Genomic DNA, 17897 nt, shown 5'->3' on the forward strand with positions numbered 1-17897 from the left:
AGCCTTGACGTAGATTCCCTGTTCACTAAAGTACCAGTACAGGACGTTCTTCAATTTTTTAAGGGTAAAATTATCCCCCTATTCAGATCATTTCCCATTGGCGCTTGACAAAATAATAAAACTAGTTGAATTATGTGCATCTAATAACGTATTTTCATTCGGGGAATCATTCTACAAGCAAAAATTCGGGTGTAGTATGGGTAGTCCTTTAAGTCCTGTTCTAGCCAATCTGTACATGGAATACTTTGAAACTACAGTAATAAATGCAATAAAACCCAAAAACATGCTGTGGATGAGATACGTGGATGACATACTAACATTTTGGGATAATAGGTGGGGCAATTTCAATGAATTCCTCTCGAAATTAAACACATTAGTGCCCAGCATCAAATTTAAAGTTGAATGGGAAACAGACAACAAAATTCCTTTTCTTGATGTTTTAATAATCAGAGATACGACAGAATACAAATTTACCATATACAGAAAACCAACGTTCTCACTTTCATACATTCACTACTTTAGCTATCATGACATTACTATCAAGATAGGTGCAGCTAGTAACTTGTTCTTAAGAGCCTTACGAATTTGTTCCCCAGAATTCCTGGAAATAAGAATTTGAACTAATTCGCAAGCAACTTTCGTCTTTAAAATATCCTGACCATATAATTGAGAAAGCAATTCACAAAGCAAACGTAATTTTCTACCGACCCCCTAAAGACAAGACCAGAGATACACCCAACAATAAAATAATAATTCCCCACCTGGAAACGATTAAGAGAATAACCAACCCCCTCGGAAAATCGAACCCTTTTGTATTTACTTACCCAAACACCTTAGCCAAATCCCTGATTAACGTCCAACAAAAGACATCTCCAAAGGACTCTGGGGTATACGAAATCCCATGCCAGGACTGTGACCAATCTTACATCGGATTTACAGGTAAATCCCTTCCCCAGAGATTAATACAACACAAACGGTCAGTTAGGTATGGACAACAGAACTCGGCTATTTTCAACCATATAAATGAACATAACCATAGAATAAACTGGAATTTGTCACGTGTAATTTATAGCAGCAACTGCCGATACAAGAGTCAAATGATGGAATCGGCCTTAATAAAAGAGAGGCAGGTAATGAACATCTCAAAAGGAGCATGGATTTCGGACACGATCGACAAAGTCTTCATTCAACCAACCCTTAAGAAGATTAAAGGAAGATTATCAGCGGGGGTGACTTAAAATGGCTTGTTTGTGGATGGACCTCTTGGTATAAATACCACCTTTTCTGTAAACTTTTCTCATTCATCTACCTGAAGAGGGAGACAGCAGTCTCTGAAATATAGTACTTTTTTCTCTATATTTTGGTGTTTTTTATGGGCTCCTTTTATTAGATGGAATTCTGTTGTTACAGAACATTTTTACCAGTCATATATATATATATAGATATATATATATATATATATATATATATATATATATATATATACATATATATATATATATTATATACATATATATACTATTATATATCATATATATATATATATATATTATATATATATATATATATATATATATATATATATTATATATATATATATATATGATATATATGTATCAGTGGTCCCCCAAATTTGCGGGGATGTGTACCAGAACCCCCCGTGAATAGTTAGAACCCGCGAATGTTTGGAACCCCTATAAAAACGCTAAAAACAGCCTATTTTGTTAATTAAAACACTAAAAATGTTCATACTTGGTTTTTTAACCCTCTTACGCCGAATGGACGTATTAAACGTCGAGTCAAAATGTCTCCCGTATGCCGAATGGACGTATCATACGTCGGCTCAAAAAAGTTTTTTTTTAAATTCGCGGAAAAATACTTATAGGCCTACCAGCCAAAAACTTTTGAATCACACGCCATGGAGGATGCTGGGAGTTCACGGATCAAGGCGTTGTTTTGTTTAAGATCGCTATGCAGGCGCGCAAGCGCGAATTTCTTTCTTATCGCACTAAAAAGTATCAGTGACACATCTCAAAAATTATTTAGTCACTTTGACATAATTTTTGCACCATTTTAAATTATCCTTTACATGAAGTATTATATATGAAAATGTGCGCAATTTCATGTAAAATACAAAAACAAAATACTCATGATTGTAGCTTTTATCAGTTTTGAAATATTTTCATATAAATAACGATAAGTGCAAAAATTTCAACCTTCGATCAAATTTGACTCTACCGAAATGGTCGAGAAACGCAATTGTAAGCTAAAACTCTTATATTATAGTAATATTCAATCATTTACCTTCATTTTGCAACAAATTGGACGTCTCTAGAACAATATTTCGATTTATGGTGAATTTATGAAAAAACTTTTTCCTTACGTTCGTGCGATAACTCTTCCGATAAATTTTTTCGTGTGATTGTGCTAATGTTTGCACCCTTTTAAATTTGCCGTTACATAAAGTTTTATATATGGAAATGTGCGCAATTTCATGCACAATACAATAATAAACAACCCATGGTTGTAGCTTTCATCAGTTTCGAAATATTTTCATATAAATAACATTAAGTGCAAAAATTTCAACTTTTGGTCAACTTTGACTCTACCGAAATGGTCGAAAAACGCAATTGTAAGCTAAAACTCTTATATTCTAGTAATATTCAATCATTTACCTTAATTTTGCAACGACTTGGAAGTCTCTAGCACAATATTTAGATTTATGGTGAATTTATGAAAAAAAAACATTTTCCTTACGTCCGCGCGGTAACTCTTCTGAAAAAATCAAATTTTTTTTGTGCGATTGTCGAAATGTTTGCACCATTTAAAATTAGCTGTTACATAAAGTTTTATATATGAAAATGTGCGCAATTTCATGTAGAATACAACTAAAAATGATTGAAGGTTGTAGCTTTTCTCTTTTTTCGAAATATTTGCATATAAATCACGATAAATAGAAAAAAAACCACGTTCGGTTAAATTTGACTCTACCGAAATAGTTGAAAAACGCAATTGTAAGCTAAAACTCTTACGGCCTAGTAATATTCCGTCATTTTTCTTCATTTTGAAACAAATTTGAAGTCTCTAGAACAATATTGTGAATTTTTGAAAAATATATTTAACTTCACTCCGCGCGCCGATTCGCGGCCGCAAGTCTCCGAAATACGTACATCGCATTATCCTAATATTTGCTCCTTTTCATATCAGCCGTGTTATAGAGTTTTATATATCAAAATGTGTGCAAATTCATGAGGAATACAATAAAAAATAATTGAAGGTTGTAGCTTTTCCCATCTCCGAAATATGTGCATATAAAAAAAAATATATATAAAAATTTTGACATTCGGTCAAATTTAACTCGTCCGAAATGGTCGAAATCTGCAATTCTAATCTAAAACTCTTACAGTATCGTAATATTCAATCATTTGTCTTAATTTTGAAACAAATTGGAAGTCTCTAGAACAATATTTAGATTTACGGTGAATTTTTGAAAATAACATTTTTTTACGATCGCGCGTTACGAATTCGTACATCATTTTGTGATAATATTTTTCCGGTGTTGCTTTTATTGTTTTACAATGTATTATATATCAAAATGATTGCAATTTAGAGTACAATACAACGAAAAAAAAAGCAACTCGTTAGCTTTGACCGTTTTTTGCACAGCGTGATTTGAATATAATTATCTATGAATTTTTTTTTTGCTACCATATATTGCATTATTTACATATGATAATGATATTATTTTTCATTTCTGATGATTGCATACTAAACTTTAGGCAATGACAAAAAAATGAGCTTAAAATAATCTCTTAATCTTCAAAACTAAGCGCGCTGTGATTTTTTGAAAAAAGTATTTTTTCCGCTTCCGCGCTCACTCCAAACTGGCGCTGGCATACGGGAGAGGTTTTGATTTTTAGGGCTTCGGCGTAAGAGGGTTAATAGTTTTATCACAAAAAGTGCATTTTATGATGAAATTGATAAAAAAAACCAGGAATTTGTGGATATTTCTCATAGAAAAATACCGCAAATGCGCAAATTATCTGCGAATAATGCAGGGAAATGTTCCCGAGAGAAATCCGTGAATGTGTGAGTCCGCAAATACGGGGGCCCACTGTGTATATATATATATATATATATATATATATATATATATATATATATATATATATATATATTTGACTAAAATTCATATTATTTATTAGAGGTTTTAAATAAAAAAGGCTATACATGGCATAAGACAAAAATAAGAACAATAAATACAGGCAGTCTCCAGGTTACGATGGGGGTTCCGTTCTTGAGATGCGTTGTAACCTGAAAATTGTCGTAAGCCGGAACATCACCAAAAAACCTAAGAAAACCTTACTTTTAATGCTTTGGGTGCATTCAAAAGTATGTAAACTGCATTCTTATTGCATTTTGCATAAAAAAACCTTCAAATATTGATTATTTTGCATTATTGGTATCATATTTCTTCTGGTAGATGAGCATTGTAGTAGTTGTAACCCTGGAACATGCGTTGTAACCCTGGAGATAATTTTTGATGAATATAATTGAAAAGCGCCTTAACCTCGGAACGTCGTAAGCCGAACCTGTCGTAACCCGAGGACTGCCTGTAATGGTAATTTACTTCACTTACTGTAGCCATATGGAAAAACTACCATATGCTAGTGTTGTAGTGGAGTGGAGTATGGTGGAATTATGAAAACATCTTAAAAAGCAAAAATTAAAAGTCAAACATACAAACACTGTCATTCAATGTTGGTTCTCATCACATTCACACTTGTATATGGTTTGAGTTTAGTGTGGATGGACTGATGTTAAAATCAAATTGTTGCCGTTTCCATGTCAGTAGCTCAAAAAATTATGAACTTTCACTGGTCTCAAGTTGAGATTGCAGGCACTGAAAGTAATACCTGAATAATAATTCTTAAGCCATCCATTTACGCATACCAGGTATACATGAATGACGAAGTAGGTGGCTCATCATAAATCCATTTTCATCATCATCTACTACTTTGCCGGCTGTAGGAGCAGTAATTTCTATTTGTTGTGTGATTACATCAAGAACATTAGCATACATTTGAGGCTACTTCAAGAGTTTTTTTTTTCTTTCCATCCTTTTATCACATGTATGCTGTAGGATTCAAACCAGTAAAAATCCATTGATGCTCTCTATTGCAGAAGCAATTTTTCCCATCCATTTGAAAAACTCAGCTGTGTTACTTCATATTGCTATCCTTTTTCAATACCACAAAATAAGAGCTAAGTTAGTGAATAAAACGTTGTAAAGGAACATTTATTTAAATATTCAATGTTTTAAGTTTTGTGAGGAAATGTTTTGCCTCTACTTCATAAATCCCTAAAATGGCATTTGTTTCATCACAACCACATCAGTTATACAAACCCAAACACTTGCAATCTCATATTCAACAGTCTTTAGTCTAATAGAAGAGAGAAGCAAGGTGGGCTCAGTCATATGCACTACTTGGACCCTCGGATATCCATCAATCACTTTCCCACTTTTTGTTTATCTGCAGCATAGGCAACAGCTCTGCCCGAGATTATCCTGCTTGTTTCCTGTCTGCAGAGTGCCATTTTCCAGCATTATTTTAATTAGTCATTTGCTAATCCATATTATTTTCTATAAGTATGGAGGACTTGCAGTAGTAGCTAGTTGAGTAATCCTTAGAATGATGCTTTTTTTAAATTTGATGGTGAAATTCATTTGTGCTTTTAAGGGTTTTATTTTTATATTCCATCTTTGGATCCTTGCAGTACCTCACTTTTTAATTTTTGGATCTCGTTTTATCTTGTTGTTGAACCACTGCCACTCCTCTTTTCACTCTCTTGAGTACTTACTGAATGGCCAAAAGTGGCCCATTGCTTGGCTTCACTGTCTGAATTTCATACAATCAAATCACCTACCTGCAGTAGCAGGATCATCATCATCATCATATTTTTACAAAATGTTCCCAGTACAGGCAGTCCCCGGCTTACGATGGGTTCGGCTTACGACATTCCGAGGTTACGGCGCTTTTCAATTATATTCATCATAAATTATTTCCAGGTTTACGATGCATGTTCCAGGGTTACGGCGCTTACGACGCCAATCTGGCGGAAGAAATATGACTCCAAAATGCAATATAATCCATATTTTAAGGTTTTTTTTATGAAAAATGCAATAAAAATGCAGTTTGCATAGTTTTTAAACATAAAGACTACCTAACTAAGGCAGTGGTTTGTGTATAGTACAAAACAGAATTTGTTTGAAAAATTATTTTACTCATTAATTTTTTTCATGAAGGCTACGCAATATTATTCTCTGACATTCTGGAAAAGTAGATATACTATGCAGTACATATATGTATTTGTATTGTAGTGACATATTGGTTAATGTTGGCATGAGAAAAGGGCTTTCAGCATTTTAATATTCAGTACTAACTCTTATTAATAATATCCCCCCCCCTAACTTTTCCAATACAGTATGTGTATGAATTTGTAAACTGTACATAGTAAAGTGAAAGGTTAAGTTAAAAAAAATCTTAGTGAATACTATAGTTGGGGCTTCAACTGTATTGACAATTTTTAAAATGGAATGATGTTTCCTACAGATGACTGGAGGTAGTAGCACTCAAGTGTGCACTAATGTTAACACCCTCAAGACACTTCATAATCCACCTCACAAAACACCAACAATGATGGAAACTGCTTCGGGCTCCTCGAACAGCAAATCCTTTGCAGCCAAGATTCATCAGAGTCTATCCTGGTTTTCCACCCCAGCAAAGCAGGATAGTCATTTTCTTCCTCACAATCCCAGTAGAAGCTTCGTCACACCCAAGAAAATGTTTCCTTGTCCTTATTGTTCCTATAGCACAGACATCAAAGGCAATCTCAAGGTTCACATAAGATCACACACCGGCGAGAAACCTTACGCTTGTCCCCACTGTTCATATCGGGCTAACCACCAAAGCAATTTGAAGATACACATTAGATCTCACAACACAGAAAGGGAGACCGTGTGGGACCTTCTACAAAACAGACGATAAAGTGTTCCTAAAATGTGCTTTTTCTGCCTTCTTGATCAACCATTGTTCCTATCCTGAGTGAGTGATTTATATAGTACTAACAATATTGTTATGAACAAAGTGTCGGATACTTCTGTATTCATACTGATCGCCTGTAAAAGTATGTAGTGTTAAGATATGATCTACTGTATTTATTGTTATTTGCTTGTAGCCTGTAGTATGTGACCTTGAAACACTCTGGTAGCTTTTCTAAAGAACCATATGTCATATTTTTAACTAATACAATACATGTCTGAATGAAGAAAAGAAGTATTTTACCATGCCATTCCCAATTATATCTGCATGAATGTACATTCCATCTCCTAGCTGTGAAGATTGTTATGTGTAAGCACAAACAACATTCTCCATTATTAGTGGGAACTTTCAGGTAAATACTGGAGTGTTATGGTGAATACTTCCTTAAACTGATCTGAGGGATATAAAAGTGTGTACTACTTACTTACTGCCGTTAATTTTTCGTGACCCAAAGTAATGTTTGTCGGTCTCAGGTATCCTTCCTTGTGACTGAGATTTATCTTGTGCACTCATTCTGAAACATACAGCAGAATTACCTTATCCTGTGTCTCCCTTGTTATTGCTGTGTACACATACATCCTTTATTATTTTGTTAACTGACTGTTTTGTTATTTTATGTGAAGTTTTATGCCAGTCCTGATTAAAGAATTAATTTTTTGACTTAGCAGTTTTATGATTTTATATTTTATTCTTTCTTTAATGACTCCTTAGAGTTTATTTATGGAATTGGGTGATAGCACAGTCCACTCTGATCTTGCTGCAAAAGCTCACTGATAACTGATACCAATATCTTCCACTGCCAGTGTCAATTAGTGTAACTTCTATTGATTATACATTTATAAAAAAAAAACAGCCTGTGGGTTAGATAAACTTTGTTACCTAATCTAGACCAGGCATGAATGAAAACAAATTATTTTCCAAGTCAATGGAAGGAGACCTTCAGTAAAAGGAGAAGTAAAAACATGAAGTTTTCATATTAAAACTAATATTGTAATACTTACTTGAACACCTGAATGTTAATCACCCTTTAATCCAGCAATCAAATTCACAAAACAAAAAGGAAGTAGTATTATTAATTAACCCCACAACTAATCAATAACCTCACAGGAAAAATACAAAATCTATGGGTCGCGCACAACAGCCGTTCGTAATTATAGTTCAAGGGCATAAGCACCAAGCCTATCCCAATGAAAAAAAAAATCAGTCCATCCTTCAAGAAACAAAATGGAGGAGAAGACTTATTACTATTGGGACGGGGGAAGAAAGAGGGAAAGGAGGAGAGGAGCTACCCCTAATCCAACACAGAAACTTCCCCCTTGCCACTAGCTCCTTGCCTTGCAAGACAAGACAAAAACTGCCGAGTGCCATAAATTTTAGATCGTCCCTTTGCCGACTTGGTTGGCAACTTGGCAGGGCATCATTGCAGAGTAATGATGCCCCGACACATGCCACATACAAGAAAACCCTTCATGCGCGTATGTATAAAACAAAATAAAATATGTTGCAATCATCAAAAAAAATCATTTAAAATACGTAAAAGCATGCAATATAAGAGACCAAGGGAAGAAAACCTAAATAAAATCAAAATGAATATTCGTGCCGTATACTAGTCTTAAAGATACACCATAGGGGAAGAAATATATAAACAACAATAATGAACTTTCATATTCTTTCTTCAATGAATCCTCAGCGTGAAATCTTTACACTAAAAAAGAAAGAAAAAAAAAATGCTGCGCACTTATTATAACCTTCGCTGTCGCCTTGAACATACAAAAAAGAACAAATAAACACTCGTGCCTGAAACACACTGGCACGTACTGTTTAAAACACATACACAACCGTATTTATTTATTGGCTATGCGATTTCATACCCTGATACAATGAAGACACTAGTAATCAACCACCGAGTCTGAAAAGTAGCTGACAAAGAGAACTACTGTTGACCTCTCTCCACACAGAATCGCTGACATATCAAAATTTAAACTCTTTGAAGGCGTAAACCACAAGGCAAAAGCCCACTTCTTTCAGCTGCCCATCAAATCTATTACACCTATACGCTTATCTCTCTCTCTCTCTCTCTCTCTCTCTCTCTCTCTCTCTCTCTCAAATTCTGACTGAAAAAATAAAAACCAACAGGGACTCCAAGACATAGCGCGGACCCAAACTAACAGAACCAAAAATTCCCAAACGCCAATTAATACCACTAAAAGGCATTCCAGCCACCATACAATAAATGAGCAGTCTCGACATGATCATTGCAAAACCCAAGTCATAAAGTAATTATAGTAGAGTGCACCATTACCCAAAAATCTCTTACCCTCTTGGGGCCAAATCAGAATTCTTGTTAACAAGATAAACACATCTCTATTAGATTCTAACATATGGTGCATCCAAAAATACATGTGGGACATTAATAAATTGAAATTTAAAAATGCAAAACACAAATCATATTAGATACACTGAAAGGTATCTAATATGAACTGGTACAAAAAAATGTTACGGAATACCAATAGGTACCGAAGAATCACATAAAGGGTTCACCACAATGCAAAAAAATATTCAAGTTTTGTAGTAGTACTCGCTTTGAACACCCTTGGAGAATCCATCTCCCCAAAAAATGGTTGCACTGCTCATAAGAGCTTTCACCATGGATTAAGTGTGAATGAAATATTTTCATATATTTTCTCATCAAGAAGACGGTGCGCTGTAACACACACACACGGACACATGCCCGTGACACGAAAGGAAAATTCCATGACGTCATGCTCAGAGATTCCGCCGCACACAATATCAGATGGGGAATGTCTATCACCTGACAAACAAGTTTCCAGGCATGCAAGATAAAACACTTCATGCACTGACCATGTTGCCTCCATTTTCCAATCACATCACAAAGCATTGCTTTAGGAGAAGTTAATGTTTGTAAAAACAATGAAACTCCACTTTATAATGAAAATGAATCTTTGCACAATCTCTGGGCAGGAATAATGATTATCATCATCATGTTTAGGTGCAGGCTGAGGTTTACGCACGCGAGGAACTTGTCAGCTTGGTACCCGATGCATCTGTACAAATGCTAAACCAAACATATCTGCCCAGCACAAGATTTCTATGTATGTACTTACTACAGTGGACCCTCAGTTTTCGTACGTACGTAATCCATTCCAGAATGTCTCACGAAGTTCGAGATGTACGAAATCCGAAACAATAATTCCCATAAGGAATAATGTACAGTAAATCCAATTAATGCATTTCAGACACCCAAGTTTTACATACAGAAAACAATGAGAAATAAACAGAAATGACTCATGAAATGGATGAATAAACATTGTAACATCACTCTTACTTTTATGGAAGAATCTTGTTAGCATATGGAAGACTGAGAGGAGATGAGGGAGGAGGAGAAAATATTGTTTGGAAGGGGAATCCCCCTCCAGTAGGACTTCAGGTTTCAAGGACCAATTTGGTGTTTATTCTCCTCTTCGTGTTTACTGGCACTATCTGGAGTTACTTCCTCTCTTTTTCTTTTTTTTTTTTTTTTTTTTTTTTTTTTTTTTTTTTTTTACTGGCACTAGGACAAGCTTGAGAGTCACAGGACCCCTGTTACATAACAAAACTGTCCAGATACATTTGTTTCTGGTATCTCTTTAAAATTTGCCTATAGTGAAATATGGCAATGTCATTAAACATGTTGGAAACACGGATTACACCATCTTTTTTTGGGCTGATAATTCTCCACAAAATTTTTTACATCACTCCACTTTGAAACATCCTTAATCACTGAAGTAGGCACATTATGTATGCCCATTCGCTTTCTGAATTTTTCAAACCAGCTTCTGCTGGCCATGAATTCACTAACAGCAGCACTTGTTACAGGCCTTTGCTACGAGTTCTTTCTTAAATTCTATAGTTTCTTGCCATTTTTACAGAATGGTTGGCACTTTAAACTTTCTTTGGCCCCATGAGGTTTATTTAGCAGTTGCACTCGAATAAACAAGTACAAAAAACAACGAACACAAAAGCAGAATGGGTCACGAGAGAACACGGGATGCTTTGTTTGGTTGCTCAGTACGGGGCCAAGTCACAAGGTGGGCCCTGGAAGGAGCGTTTCCGGGTGTACAAAATCCGAGGATATGTACAAAACTTACGTCAAAATTTCGTGGAAAAAAGTTTATGAAAACCGAATCGTACGAAAACCAGGGCATACGAAATCTGAGGTTTGACTGTAGTATATATGTATGGTACAGTCTAATGCACTGTTGTGTATCCACATGCTGTTTCGTACATCTTGTAGTTTTACCTTGTTAATTAACAGAAAAATCAAGTGTTATTGTCAACTCAAATTTAGCTAGTACGTACTAGGGAACGTAAACATTTAAGTGACATATATTAAATACTGGAAATTGACAAATTTTTCAAATAAAATAGACCTCAGGTATTTCAAGATGTTTGACATAAATTTAAAATAGCTTATTAGTAGCATGATAATTAAGATGGTTTTCTCATGAGCCATGACATCATATGTGCTGTCATCTTATGGTATTTTTCTATTTTATAAATTCCAAGTGGGTGGCATTTTAAATATGTAGTGGGTCATTTAAGACATTCTGACAAGGCACAAATTTATTATTTAGTGTCACTTGCAAGTTACAATGTTGATTTAGAATATAGTACAATACTTTGCAAACCTTTGTAAATTTTTTTGGATAAAAGGAAGGTGAGATATTAACATTTTGTATTTTAGAGAGTATGTATTGGGATGTTTGTTATAGGCACATCTTTGTTATACATAGAGTACTGTGCTATTGGTATATTTGTTATACATAGAGTATTGGTACTAGTACGTATATAATTTGTTATACAATCATGGTTTTATTTTTATAAACCTGTTTTAAGGTCCTACATTTCAACAACCAAATGAAAAATCATTGGTGACTGAAAAAAAAGTTATGCAGCATGTATAGGTTGGCATTTGAATATTAATAGTGTTTGTGCATTCCCAGAGTACTATACATATACAGGTACTTAATAGTACTATGTACACATAAATTCATTATGTAATTTATGTACATATACTGTACCTGTATATACAAACAATAATACAGTAGATGAAGAGAAGTGAACTGGTAAAGCAGTGGTACATATGTACTACTTTCAGGTGCTGTGTTTCTTTGGTCATTTGAACATTAAAACTTAGGTATTTATCCAAAAGAGAAATACATATATTTATAACATTTAGTTAATTTTGTAAATACAATAATGAATAAAAAGTGGAATTGTTATTTTGTTTAATTTCTGTGTGCAAAATACATGTTCTTGAACCTCAATGCACGTTCTTGAACCTCAGTTAATCACTGAACTTTGTACATGGTTCTCTGAATATTTTTTAATGAAACTATTATTGTAGGTGGCAGCAGTGAAGAGTCAGATCATCAGATGATAAGGGGCATGAAAATATGGTGGTAACCAAGTCAGAGTTAACCTAGAAGAGGGATTTTTAAACTGATAGTTATCACTAAGTGACCTCTACATAGAAGAATACATAGGACATCCATTGAGGTAGCCAGGTATAGCAGTAAATGTACGCTGTGCATAGTATGAGATATTGGATGAGATGGGATACGGGACAGTGAGTCGGCACTGCTGTAAATAAGGTCCAGGAAGCATTGTTTAAAAGCTTGTCTGTCTAGTTGTAGGATGACAGCAAAAGCCGAGTCCCACCTTTTTAAGAAAATTTGCCAAAGGTGGTTCTTGTTTAGATTCTGTGAAAGATTTGGACAGGAATGAGACACCCTGATGAGGGAGTGAAAGTTGAATGATCTGACATCTTGGAGGTTTACAGTCCCCAAATACGTACTCTTATTGACACAGGGGTTTCCTACTCTGTGGAAGTTTGCTAACAAGTAGTATATGGCCGTTTTATGTTGTTGTTTTTTCCATAAGAATGCATGCTTATGAAGTGATAGTAAAGTATGTAAAAGTAGCTGCTGTAAAGGAGGAAGCCATAGCATATGATGATAATTAAGAGAAGTGAAGTATGCTGCAACTAGCAAAGGTGAAGGTACTGGATTATACTATAGTAGACTCACATCAGCCGTGCAATTGATGTCTTAGCCAGTCTCTTACAACGTTCCTGATTGGCTGCTGATAAGCCAATGATAGGGCTGGAAACTCTGTCTACTTCGAGGGTTCATAAAGGCAGGATGTCTGTTCCACCTCTCCTGAGGTATACGTCTTTCAAAACTAATTCTCAGGAGAGGTGGAACATAGATCCTACCCATGTGAACTCTCGAGAGAGACTGACAGTTTCCAGCCCCGTGATTGGCTTATCAACAGCCAATCAGGAGCGTCATAAGGGGCTGGCCTAGACATCAAATGCACGACTGATGTGAATCTACTATAGGAGGGTGATTACCCATCAACCAGCAGTCAAAACTAGTCTCATCAAATGAAATTTGCTGCAGCCAACATCACTTATCTTGCAGACAAATGCAAAAGTCTTTCTGCACCACAGCCGTTTGAAATTTACTTCAAATTCTGTAAAGTGTAATGCATTTCTCATTAAATGTAATAATTACTTTACCATATTTACATCTGTACTTAAAATAAAGATATGGATGATAAACTACTTGGTTAAGAAATCTCTCTCTCTCTCTCTCTCTCTCTCGAAGATTGTGCATAAAAGCACTCTGATAGAATGTTTTATTTAGTGGGGTGGCCTTTGAATGTGTACGTATACTCGACACTGAATTTCAAAACTTAGTTCACCCCAAATATTTTATCCTATTTTATATTTTCTCGTGTTTCCTTCTGATATGGAATGGCTAGTATATTTATTTTGGAAATCCTTCTTCACAGGCGCAAGACATGGAAGCTGGCCACGACACCATAAGAGGAAGGAGAACTAACAAGACAGGAGGAGGTCCTTCTGCGAGTAAGAGATTCAAGTGCGTCTACTGTAGCCACATGGCTCTCGATTCCTGGCACTTATCACGGCACATGCGCAAACACACGGGTGAGAGGCCCTTCTCTTGTAACCTCTGCCCCATGAGCTTCTCGACAAAATCCATCCTCACAACTCACATGAGAACGCACACAGGAGAAAAGCCCTACAGCTGTCCTCTGTGTTCCTACCGCGCCAGTCAGAAAATTTCAATAACTTATCACATGAGAAAACACAACATGGTTTTGTAATTTGTAGCAATGATTTAATTCAACTGTCATTATCTGCCCTTCTTTTTCTTAGTTACACACACACAATGATGTAGCTGATGCAACATACCTTCAGTTCAAGGAAAATACCCAGGCTACATAGAGTTTGAGTCATTCAAGAAGAAATGAATACAACCATGACAATGATTTTAATTAAGGAGACATTCTCTAGACATTGAAATGTTAGAGAGTAGCTCTTAACACTTCCAAACATTAGCTCAACTGCCCTGTTATGGTAAGAATATGTGCTCTCAAATTTGTTTAGCTTATTTTATGAAAATGCACACTCATGAACTGGGCTCTATTTACATAAATGTCTAACTCTCCACTGTTTGACTTTGATAAAATATTATATTAAAGACAAATTTCAGTTGTCTTAGTTTGTTCTAAGCGTGGTCAACTACAAACTGTTAAATACAATAATAAAATGGCAAAAGATTTTTTTTTTTGTAACAAAATGGTGACTTACTTTTTTTTTAATGAAAAAAATTGTATTTTAAATAACTTAGATTTGTACAAAGTGCTATTGTGGTTTGTAATCTCAGTTACTCTGCCAGCAAAATAAAGACAAGAAAAACATTGTCAATAAACATTTGGATACTAATGAAAAAAACTGAAAATATGGATCAGATCTGTAATGAATTAATTTATGGCAATGCATTTTCGGACAAGTAAACTTGCATGCATACAAATGGTTTCCTTCATAAATAAGAAAGAGTATTACACAACACGTAACTGGATTTCCCTGCAAAGTACTCCAGACTTCCATTGGATTGATTGTGTATTATATCTGGCGTCACAACATCTGGGTAATTGGAAGTTGTGAGTCACCAAGTAGATAATGCTATGGCACACCCCAAGGTTGATGACACTATGGTAGATTCACATCAGCTGTGCATCTGATGCCTAGGCCAGTCCCTCACAACGCTCCTGATTGGCTGTTGATAAGCCAATGAGAGGGCTGGAAACTCCCTGTCTCTCTCGAGAGTTCACATAGGCAGGATGTATGTTCCACCTCTCCTGAGGGATGCTTTTGAAAAATGTATCCCTCAGGAAGGTGGAACATACATCCTACCTATGTGAACTCTTGAGAGAGACTGGCAGTTTCCAGCCCCGTGATTGGCTTATCAACAGCCAATCAGGAGTGTCGTAAGGGACTGGCCTAGACATCAGATGCACCGGTGATGTGAATCTACTATAGTCATACGATGAAGTATTCTGCTTAAAGAACCAAATAAAGTATAAGTGAATGTCATGGAATACCAGTGAGTTTTGTAAAACATTGGTAAAAACATTACCCTTAAAATTTCCATTAACACACCATGCCTATATATATATATGTATATATATATATATATATATATATATATATATATATATAATTGTAAAATGAAATGAAATTTCGTTATCTAGCTATTAATATTTAAGTTAAATTCTAACAAAGTAAGGAAAAGAAAGATAATTTAAAAACGAAATAAACAAATAAAGAGACCTCATAACCTCTGCACAAATCAATAAAAAAAAAAGACACTTGGCTGCCATATAAGAAAACTTCGTAAATATTCGAAGAGGAGCAAAATCAAATGAAGTAAAGACTGGAAGCAGCAAGTCGACTCAGAAGGGAAAATGGAACACGTCAAGGATGAGTTTCAGCATTCCAAGAAGAAGAAAAAGAAGAAGAAGAAGAGGTAGTGTAGCAGTAAACAAAGATGGAAGGCATATTTAGAAGACCTTGCGCTGTATCATGTTGCCTTTGCAGCATTTCCTGATGCCGATGAGCATTCGCCCATGATTTATGACGCCAACTCGCGACCTTGAAGAAAGGGACTCTCACCCTCGTTGGCCATTTACATACCATAGGCACCCATAGAAAAGCTTATGACGTCATGCAGAGTATTAATGACAGCTGAAGGATTAACGATCGACTTATGCTCTGGATATGCACTCACATAATCTACAAAATGTAATGTTAAAAAGCAGTAAACCATAAAATCTTATCTGGGATTAAGAATGCAATATTCTTGTAGCTGAAACTGTAAATATTTGGGTTATGACGCACTGCGCAGAGGAATCCCTCCTTATATAATAACAATTATTAATTTTCCATCCCTGTTATCGTGATGCGAAAAAATACGTTAAAACGCGAGCGTTCGTTAATTGATGCACTCAATCCATTCTGTTTACTGTAATGCTTTGTGCCAGACATTATATAAATTCAAGTGGTCAGTGGCATAGTGAACGCCGTATTCATTAGGAACTACAATGCAAGTTATCGCGAGCTTCTAATGCATAAATAAGACGTATCCACTTCAGCTGATGTGACCACATTCCTCCATAATCAAAGGCGATAAGGCTCGTCTCTTCTCGGCCATAGTCACTTCGTACCCGACTACCTCGATTCGTTATCGGACTAGAAGTCCGGGAAAAATGAGAGACAAATAATATTATAGTTTCACTTCCTGGTGATTAAAAGTGTATTGTACCTGCAGCGTGGGTTCGTGGAGTAAACGACGAGGAACCAGAATCCAGGCCAATAAACAAACAAGGAGAAAAATGAACCAAGTGGTCCGTGATCATAAATTGTCCGTTTTGTACATAAGTGCGGCTGTTTTGCATTATTCATGGCCTGGCAACAATACTGGGCCGCTGTGGACTAACTTAAACATTACTGGTGCCATTACCCAGCTGCAGGCTGACCTACTGCATACATTTAGACCCAAAAGGAGGCAAGTGTAGCGGTTTTTTTGGTGGCAAATGACACGCGTTCACTCGTTACGACACTGGGCGCCATCATCTTCCAAGGCTCAACATTTGAAGCAGAGATTCAAGTCCATTGTGAAAATTCTCTTCTTGTCTGACAAGACACGAAGAAAGATTTATATATTTCGCTTCCCATTCATTTTTGGTAATGTAGGCGGTCGAGTTTGACGACCTTTTCAAGAATAAGAGAACAAATTTTGCCAATGCTATTATACGTATCAAAATGAATAAACCGCCATACACGAACTGAGTGGAAAAAAATTCCGCGGACATCTCGTGAAAGATTATGAAGGAGAAATATTACAAAGACAAATGCTCCCCCCCCCCCCACACACACACACACCACCCAACAAGTCTACAACATCTGACTACAATGCTCATTTAGCAACGTAGGAACACTGGTGTGTGTAAGTCTAGACCAGAGGACCAAAGGTACACCAAATAAATAGGAAAACGACTCGCTATTAAATTAGTCGATCCGGGATGATCGAGAACAGAAAACTAGGAAAATTGAGACGAAGGAGAACCAGTTATTCGTGAGGCCTCGAAACAGACATACAAGCTATAAACTAGACCGGATAAGGGTTTATAACGAGGCTTATGAATATGTGAAAGGATCTTAATGATAAAAGAAGCTACCTTGATACACAAAAATACTCTACAGAAAAACCCAGGTCAAAAAAAAAAAGTCACTTGGGGGTCAGATTTGGATGCTTCTTACGGCTTCCGTAGGCCAATGTATGTCGCCTCTTTATAGAAAATGAATTTTCTCATTACGTTGTATTTCTATAATCGACTTAACTTGAGTTGTAAAGAATGCTT

General features: G+C 35.8%; 1 protein-coding gene and 1 long non-coding RNA gene across 2 annotated transcripts in view; one reads left to right on the forward strand and one right to left on the reverse strand.

Moving 5' to 3' along the window:
• LOC135205728 (uncharacterized) overlaps window positions 1–7624 on the reverse strand; it is a 26913-nt gene extending 19289 nt beyond the window's left edge. Inside the window, exon 1 of the long non-coding RNA XR_010312582.1 lies at window positions 7528–7624. This is a non-coding gene — a long non-coding RNA (uncharacterized LOC135205728). The remainder of the gene's footprint in view (window positions 1–7527) is intronic.
• LOC135203285 (zinc finger protein 37-like) overlaps window positions 1–14755 on the forward strand; it is a 128110-nt gene extending 113355 nt beyond the window's left edge. The window contains exon 7 of the mRNA XM_064233045.1: window positions 13962–14755. Within this exon, the coding sequence (XP_064089115.1) occupies window positions 13962–14297 (336 nt within the window). The 3' untranslated portion in view covers window positions 14298–14755. The remainder of the gene's footprint in view (window positions 1–13961) is intronic.
• Window positions 14756–17897: the final 3142 nt, after the last annotated feature.

Source organism: Macrobrachium nipponense, chromosome 24 (assembly GCF_015104395.2).
Source record: "Macrobrachium nipponense isolate FS-2020 chromosome 24, ASM1510439v2, whole genome shotgun sequence".
NCBI classification, from domain to species: Eukaryota; Metazoa; Arthropoda; class Malacostraca; order Decapoda; family Palaemonidae; genus Macrobrachium; species Macrobrachium nipponense.